Raw genomic sequence first — 9279 nt, 5'->3', positions numbered from 1 at the left:
GTTTTTTAAAATGTTAGTTAGAAATTTATCTTTGTTTTTGATATTGCAATTATCAAAATAAAAATTATAAAATTTCTTAACATTAAACTTGATTAGAAAATCAATTTGTAAAAATTAAAGAAATTAATATTAAATTTATACTATTTATATTAAATTTGTATTGTCCAAAATGATAATGAACAATTTTATTAAAAGCTTTTATAATGTTTATAAATTTTTATTTTGATAAATATATAATAAAAATAAAGATAATATCTTAATTGACACTTTAAAAAATAATTTTTAAAAATTTATAAGTTTAAAATTTTAAATTTAAATCGTTCAAATTAAATTTTGGACAGCCAAATCAGCATGAGCATGATGGTCCTAGTCCCGTGCCTATCAATGCCGGAAGTTACCAACTGATACCCACATAAATTATATGCAAATGAGAAAAACTTATATATTTAAGGTTAGATATGAGAAAAGGGCAGGTTTAATCTTTATAGGTCCAAGTTTATAAACTTGATTATTTTAAAATTTATCATTTTTTAAAACTTGGCCTTTATTTGAAACTTGAAAGACTTAGGGTTAGGTCCGCTTTTATTTTATTTTATTTTAAATTTTTGGAAATTAAAATTTTTAATTACAATGTTTTATATTTTTTTTAAAATATAATTTATAATATTAAAAAATTAAAAAAATAATAGAAGCTCTCACATTAAATTATAAACATATATTTTAAATTTCAATTTTAATTTAAAAATTCAAAAACATTATAGTTTTTAAGAGTGAAAATAAAACAAACTTAAAAGGGCCGCGAAATCCAAGCATGAGCCTAAGCTCTTTTTTCAAAGTTTATTAGGTTCAAGTTTTAAAGTCTTATTTTCTTAAAAAATAGTTTTTTTTTTCAAACTCAAGCTTTTATAAAAACAGATTCAAATAGATGACCCATTAGGCTAGGCTTTTATTTTTTTAAAGGTGTTTGTTTTTAATTAAATTATTTATACACTATTTTTGATAACAAACTCTTAATATTAATATTATTAATATATTAACATTTATTTATTTTCTGTAGATAAAAATATATGAAGTATATTAGATTAGCTAAAGTATTGCACTATTAAAATTTCAAATTCTCTATAAGAAAAAAAAAAACAAAAAAGTGAATTCTTGCTGCCATTCATTAGCTTCATGTTTTTTTTTTAAGCTAAAAAGTGAATCTTTACTCCCATTCATTGAAAAAATGCATATATAAACAATCCTTCTCGACACATCTCATATCAGAACTCATGTTCCTCGAATCAAACATTCCACAACTCTTCTCTCTCCCATTCCAAATCCACCGATGAATCCGAACATTCAATGCCTGAGAAACACCTTCCATCTCTCGGCTCCACAATCGAACTTCGCTTAGCAGAATTCAATCCCTCCATCCAAGCCCTTCTCGTCTCCTTCTCTTGCCTCATCGACGCCCAACCTCCGCCGTCCTCCCCCACCCCAACGGGGGCTCGTACTCCTCCATCATCTCGGAGTGGGACCCAAATCCTGAGGACCCCGTACTTACGGGCCTCGTCGCCTCCTCCTTCTTTGTCCCGCCTTGTCTGCGAGCTTGTGGCCTATCCACACTCGATGATACGTCCTTGGGCCGCAAGAACATGCTTATCTATTCTTCTCTCTTGATGTCTCTCTCTTCTTTCCTCGCCGCCTTTTCTCCAAACCTTTGGGTCTATTCTTGTCTCTAGTTTCTCTCTGGTTTAGGCAGAGGCACCAGAAGTACCTCCGCGCTCGTCCTCGCCACCGAGCTCGCTGGAAAGCGCTGGCGTGGCCAGGTGGGTGTAATGGGATTCTTGTGCTTCTGTTTTGGCTTCTTCTCGCTCCCTGCCATGGCTTACTTAAACCGAAACTCCTCGTGGAGAAACCTCTTGTCATGGTCATATATAAACTTGATGGCCACAAATGATATTTTACTGACTACTGAAATTATTACATTGCTCTAAAGTTCAATATTCCACTCGTGCAGCATTACAATAGAAAGAAACAATGAAGAAAAACAGCCACAAAGTTCCATAAAAGGAAGAACAAAAGTAGAAACATAAATGAAATATAGATAGAGAAGGACAGAATCAGAAGGAAGAAGAAGATCCTCCAGAGACGAAGGCCAGACAGAAATTCTAGGACGGACTTATTTCACCAAAATTCTCGACACCCTTGATTAAGTCTCTTCTCATTTTGTAACCTCCATTTCTCTCACCTTCAAAAGGGCTTGACCTAATTGTCGGCCCACTAATTATATCTCCAGCCCATACTTCTACTAGGCCCATTCCACTCAAGATTCGTACCATGACATTCCCTTCTCCCTGAATTTGACCTTGTCCTCAAGGTCAACTGCTTGAATGTTGGCTGCATAGCAATTAATAAGCATGATCCCATTTGAAGACACCAATACAGTAGCTACACGATAGTTTGTAAGTGCAAAATAGCTAATGGTAATAGATACGAAACTGATAAGCATATCTCCATGAGCAAGGAAGTCTCAAGACGCTTGAGTGGTAAGGGGGTTGTTGAAGTATTAGATCCCCAGTCAATTTTGAAACAACATAGCAATCATTTTACTCTTATTTTATTAATAAAATTTTTTATCCAATTTAAAACTATTAATGTTCTCTTATTTTTGATCGAATTATTACACTAAAATTTTGAATGTATGATTTGTTTATTAGTATTATATAAATAAAAGTGTAGAGAAAATTGAAAGCTCATTTATTTTAAAAGGATAAATAAGATAAATAAAAAATATTCATATGACTAATGACAATTAAATACAAATTTGTTTATGTTCATTTATTTGTTGGGATTATATGGATAAAAATGTAGGGGGAAAATTGAAAACTCATTTATTTTAAAAAGATAAATAAAGCATTTGTTCTTGTAATATTCATAAAAGCCAAGGAGTCTGGTCATGTTATGTTTTAAATGTTTGAGTGAGACAAATGACATTGAATGGAGATGTGTGCAGCTGTGGCTAATAAAATTCTAGCACATGTGGGGTTCCTGCAATCTCTCACTGGCTTCCTAAAGTTTCTGATAACGTTCCGCCAAAGCCAAAAGTTTCTCACGAGGGATTGTGACTTATGGATGATATTGGATTGCATGAGACTGTTTTTAAATAAACTTTTTACACACCCGCTAACCGCATGCAAAAAATGGGGAAATCACCCAAAGGATCCATAGAAAAAATGTAAATAAAAAATTTCTATAAAGTCAAAATTACTCTAAAGTGTCCTTTATTGAAGTTGTAGCTACCCTCTTAGCTATAGTGTGTTAACTGTGAAGATATTCAGTGTGAGTTGACTTGACTTGATTTAATATTAGAAAACAAGTCTCATCAAATAGAGTTAGATTGAAGAAGAGGTAATAAGTAGTAAAAATCCTATAAATTGAAGTTCTTAAAATTTTAGGTTAAAATGTGGTATCATATTCATTTATATATGTATTCTCTTGAGATCATTGGGTGGCTTAGCTATATTCTCCTCCCTTGTAAGATGCCTCCTCATCCAACAACTGTGAAGATGTGATGAGCATAAACCCAAGGGGAAATCCCATCTTAAAAAAAAAAAACTATAGGCTTCGCTCCATGACAATTCACTCAATCTCTTGCCAGTTAGAACCTTCTGTGGGTAGTTCTTTCCTTGACACTAGCCTCTTAATAAAAGCACTAATGTAACAAGCATAAGCCTAAATGGAAAACTCATTACAAAAAACTAATTTATTAAATGGAAGAATTTTTTAAACTTATAAACTCTATACTATTTATGAGATTTTATAATCTAGAACTCATGACAGAAGATGATGAGAAATGTCTTGAAAGCCCACAAGTATTATTGTGTTGAGCTATTGTAGCAAGTTGGCATTTTCAAAGTGTGGACAAAAAAGGGAGCATATTTGTGCTGCCATTAATTTTTGTGTGATGAGTATGAGATTGTTGGGATGTCAAGTGTAAGTTAACTTAACTTCTTACAAGAAAAAAGTACCACTAGAATGAAGTTGGATTGGAGAAGAGGTATAAAAATAAAAAGAAAACTGTATTTTTAAGGCGGGGAAAAGGAAAAAAAAACTATAAATTTAATGCATTAAAATTTTGGATTATAACATATTGTCACACTTATATATGTTCTCTCGAAACCGTTGCTGAGTCCAACTGATAATTAACAACTACCAAGACGTGATTAATAATTTCTGCAAAGGACGTGGGGTGATTTTGTAATGTTATAAAACTTTTTGCATTTATTTTGTTTGTTTGTGATCTGCATGTGATTTTCCCAACAAATAAATAACACTCCAAAATTCTCCACTATCGCACTATAAAGCCATCACATTCTCAAGATCGGAAAAAGAAAACTCAACAAAAATGGCAGAGCCAATCCAGAGTTTAACACAATTTCATTCACAAGGGACTGAAGCTTCCCCGCCATCTTTGGATGATATGATAGAACAGAGTCTCGGAAACTTTGGGTGGACTCAAATTCTTCAGTCTCTCCTTGTCTCCATGGCCATGTTCTTCGATGCACAACAATCATTCATCACTATCTACACCGATGCTCACCCAAGATGGCACTGTACTACCTCAAATCTCACCTCATGCAGCTCAGATTCTGATATCTGCAAGCTTCCAAGATCTTCTTGGGCTTGGGATGAGATCTCCTCTAAGACAATCATATCACAGTGGAGCCTTGAATGTGCCAGTTCTTTCATCACTGGCTTACCCCAATCTTCCTTCTTCGTGGGGTGCTTTCTTGCTGGGTTTCTTCTCGCCGCCTTTGCCGATTCATCTCTTGGCAGGAAGAACATGCTATTTCTCTCCTGTTTGACTATGTCAATTGCTTCATCCATCACTGTCTTCTCCACCAGTATCTGGGTTTACTCAGCTTTCAAGTTTCTGATTGGGTTTTGCCGCTCATCCATCGGAGCTTGTTCTCTGGTTTTGCTGACTGAGAAAGTGCGTAAAGAGTGGCGGTTCCGAGTGGCAGTGCTTATGTATATTTGGTTTACCTTAGGATTTCTGTCACTGCCTGGTATAGCTTATGTTAACAGAGATTCCTCATGGAAGTCTCTTTACCTGTGGACATCAATTCCTGGAATTTTCTACTGTATCATCGCTTATATTTTTGTCACCGAGTCTCCCAGATGGCTTCTCATGCAAGGTCGAGAGAAAGAAGCCATGGCTATACTCAAAGGAATCGCTACTACTTTAGCAAAGGGTGGTGGAACTTCAACATCAAGACTGATAAAATTGCCTGCTAAAAAAAGCGCTTCAACTATCAACTTCTATTCATCAATTAACGAGCTATTTGTGACAAGTTGGGCACTTAAACGACTATTAGCAGTCATGGTTCTTGGATTTGGAATTGGAATGGTGTATTTTGGCATTCCTTTAAACGTGGGGAACTTGGGCTTCAACATATACTTGAGTGTTGTCTTCAATGCCTTACAGGAAATACCAGCTTTTATAGCCACCTATTTCTTGGATAATTGTAGAAGAAAGCCTTCAATTCTTGGCTTCTCTGTAGCATGCGGGATCTGTTGTCTAATTTGTGCTGTCATAGGAAATGAGCTGCAAATAGTGAAACTATGCCTTGCTTTAGTTTCATTCTTCAGTGTCTGTTCAGCTTTCAATGTCCTTCTCATATACGTTATAGAGCTGTTTCCCACAAGTGTGAGGAACACAACATCATCAATGGCAAGGCAGGCCATAGTATTTGGTGATATATTCAGCCCATTTTTTATATCTGAAGGAAGAAAAAACGACCTTTTCTCTTATGGTATATTTGGGGTCACTATATTAAGCAGTGCATTTTCCGTTCTATTCTTGACTGAAACCAAAGGAATTTCCCTCTGCGATACAATGGAACAACAGGAGAGGAAAGAAAGCATAACTGTGTAAATTAAGCAGAAACTAATTAAGGTCTATCATCATATTCAAGTAGTTCTCTATCTGCGGGTTCGTCTGTCCTTTGTTTTGTTTGTTTTTGGTTATCATTAGCTTCATAATATTTCTGTTCTAACTTCCAGTATCAATGTATCACGCTTCACTTCCTATTGATTTCTTGTTCATAACGAGACCTGACTCATCTGATCAGAATGGAAATGAACTTTTCACTACTTATTAATGTATTAGGTGAGATACATATTGTCCACTAGTATTTGACTTATAGAATTGGCTTTTACTCAACTTTGAGATGGACAGTACACATATTTGAGTGGTTCTGATGCATTCATCAATCAAATTCTTACCAGGACAGTTTGTCCACAAGCATTTGGATTCGCTTAACTTTGAGATTCCTGATTCGGTTTTACCACTCTTCCATCAAGGCACGTAATTTGGATGTTCACTTGTAGAGAAAGTGAAGGTTCCACGTGGCAATTTCTCATTCACAATATTATATATATATATATATATATATAGAGCTCATGTAACAAGAATAGTACGCCCTAATCATAGATATCCCTTTAATTTGTAAGTGGAAATCAACTTCTGATATCTCTGCCAAGTTATTTGTTTCGTAGTGATCGAGTGGTTTGTCATTTGAATGTACAAGAAGACTGTCAAAGAATGAGACAACAAGACGTAAGAAAATGAAGAAACATGCACATTCGGCCACGTGTTCACACATAATACGCACCAGCTTAAGTGGCTTGTGGTGGGCTCACCAAAGGGTGTGTGGCTGTGAAAGAATAATAAGGAAGAATGACAATATTCTATCCCCTGCTTACTTATTAAGCCCATTTACTTCGAGTTTGGAAACGGGTGGAAGGTCAAGAAATCCTTTTATTTTCAAATTGATCATTTCTTGAAGATCATTGTTATTTATTGTTATTTTTTAAATTAAATTGAAAAAAATTAAATTTTTAAATCCTTTAACTTTTAACTTACTTGTAACGCAATCCTTCAAGTGTGACTTATTACAATTCAATTTCTCAACTTTTGATTCGTTTATAACTTTGTCCATCAACTTTTGACTCGTTTATGACTTAATCTCTCAACTTTTGTTGGGTTTTTTTTTTTATACTAGTTTAAATCTTACATTAAAGAGTAAGAGCAGGGTATTTTAAAGTAAGATATGAGGATTTATTTTATCCCTTTTATTTGATAAGAATAATGTTTTTAAAAAATTAAAAAATAAAGACCAAGTTATAAGTAAGTCAAAAGTTTAGAAACTGAATCGCAACGAGTTATAATTGAAAAATTAAATTATAACGAGTCATACTTGAGAGACTGAATTGCAAGTGAATTAAAAATTTAAGGACTAAAAGATTAATTTTTTGAATTAAATTTATCATTGTTATATTTATATTAATGTTCTAAAGTATAAATTAGAATATTAAAAATTTTAAAACAAGTAATGCAAATTATAATTTTAAAATACAAAATGTATTTATAAAGTTTGAATTTAATTCAAAGATATAAAATACCATAATCTTTCAGGGACATTAAAATTTATACGGGCTTTTTCACCCAAAAAAGAATTAATATATGAGCCTAAACAAATCACTCGAGTCCAAGTCCATTTTTTTAGAGTTTATTTAAGAGAACTGGGCTTAGTTTAATAAAAATCCTTCAATCCCCGAAGTTTAAGTCTCAAGAATAGACTTAAACAGGTAATTAAATTGGATGGCCTGTATTTTCCACTCTATATCTCCTTGCTTAATGTGTATGTATATTTGAAGTACCATACTAATCACGCAAAGAGATATGAACAATTTGAATCAGTCAAAGGGAATATTTACTCAATCCATCCTTTTCTGAAAGTTATAAAAAAGATTAATGACCATTCATACATGTATGTCCTCGGAGAATACCGCATATTTCATTGAGTTTGTCATTTTTAAGAAAAATATTTCCCATGATTTAGTTATTATAAAACATAAAATAGAATATTTAAAATATAAAAAAGTACAATATTCAATCAAATTCAAAAATCAAGCTCAATCCTTTTAATTTTAAAAATTATTACAGGAAAGTAATGACAATTGATACCCTAATTAAATTCATTGATATTGCCAACAAAGAGAGACTGTAAGATTTCACACATTTTCTTGTGCCGCTCATTTAAATACAAGTATAATAATAAAAAATTATTTAAATATGATTTCATGAATTGATTCAACATAATTATTCAAATATTTGTACAATTTATTACAGAATCACTTATGGGATTATTGGCATATGCATCCTAATTACTGAGACACCAAATCTTTCATCCGAAAATCACGATGACTAATGTATAAATAATATAATATAATATGAGAAATTAGTGATCCCTTAACACCAGCTATAGTACTATATATGCAATACAATATAGAATATTGAGATTGCTTGGCATGCAATCTTACTAGCTAGGGTTTCGTATTACAGAGCAAGATATGGCAAACTCAAAGGTTGTTTTATTTTGTGCTGTCTCTTTTGTCTTCGTCTCCCTGGTTGTGAGCGATCGCCTGAGTCTCTCAAGTTTTGAGAAATCATCTTCTACTTCTTCCATCTATGGTCCTTATGTCAACTATGGAATCAAGAGGCGTGTTCCTTCAGGTTTGACTTTCAAGATCAGAGGCTTCTTATTTAATTTCTAGCCTGATTAAATTTTCCGAGTCTCTCAGTAAACTCATAAATTATGAAGCACTATACTGGTCTTTGTTATTCATTTTTCTATGCTAACTTTTTATCAATGTGTTGCCTTTTGTTTTTAACAGTATTGCAATAATAGTTCTAACTCTAACTATGAGAGACTTGTTTTCTTGTAGGTCCAAATTCTGCTCATTCACCTGAATCACCACCTATTGCTTCTTACAACTATGATTCTAAATTGAACCATTATATCAAAAGACTTGTTCCTTCGGGTCCAAACCCTCAACTATCACCAGAAGAACCACCAATCACTTCTAGCAACTATGGTTCTATTATGCAATATAATATCAAGAGACTTGTTCCTTCGGGTCCAAATTCTCAGCAATCACCTCAAAAACCACCTGTTGCTTTCGATGAAGCTATTTTTCAACCTTCAACTATGGGATGAATTGAAGAGGCTGGCTTAATTTGTTGCAGTCTAAATTATGAAAAGTCGCCTTCTTTGATCTACTAGTGGATGTTTTGGAACTCTATTTTGAGAAGCTTTTTTATTTCTAGAGCATATTGTGTTTAATTTCTCATTGAACTTTTCTGAATAATGAAGTAGCAGCATCCTTTTCTTAACTTCAATGTTACTCGTAATCATTTGCTTGTGGAAATCAAGTGTTATAAGATTG

General features: G+C 33.2%; 1 protein-coding gene across 1 annotated transcript; it reads left to right on the top strand.

The window, feature by feature from the left end:
- The first annotated feature begins 4340 nt into the window (after positions 1 to 4340).
- On the top strand, positions 4341 to 6149 carry LOC129316265 (organic cation/carnitine transporter 3-like). The gene has a single exon (XM_054960597.1). The coding sequence runs from the start codon at positions 4391 to 4393 to the stop codon at positions 5921 to 5923; it is 1533 nt and encodes a 510-aa protein (XP_054816572.1). The 5' UTR covers positions 4341 to 4390; the 3' UTR covers positions 5924 to 6149.
- The last annotated feature ends 3130 nt before the right edge of the window (positions 6150 to 9279 follow it).

This window comes from Prosopis cineraria, unplaced genomic scaffold (assembly GCF_029017545.1).
Source record: "Prosopis cineraria cultivar Desert tree isolate PC_DT_omini unplaced genomic scaffold, ASM2901754v1 PC7, whole genome shotgun sequence".
NCBI classification, from domain to species: domain Eukaryota; kingdom Viridiplantae; phylum Streptophyta; class Magnoliopsida; order Fabales; family Fabaceae; genus Prosopis; species Prosopis cineraria.
Note: the sequence above shows the minus strand (reverse complement) of the source record. Positions and strands in the feature narration are given on the sequence as shown.

Bases quoted from the DNA above. Each gene is read 5' to 3' on its own strand.
- LOC129316265 (XM_054960597.1), top strand. From the start codon at position 4,391: ATGGCAGAGCCAATCCAGAGTTTAACACAATTTCATTCACAAGGGACT.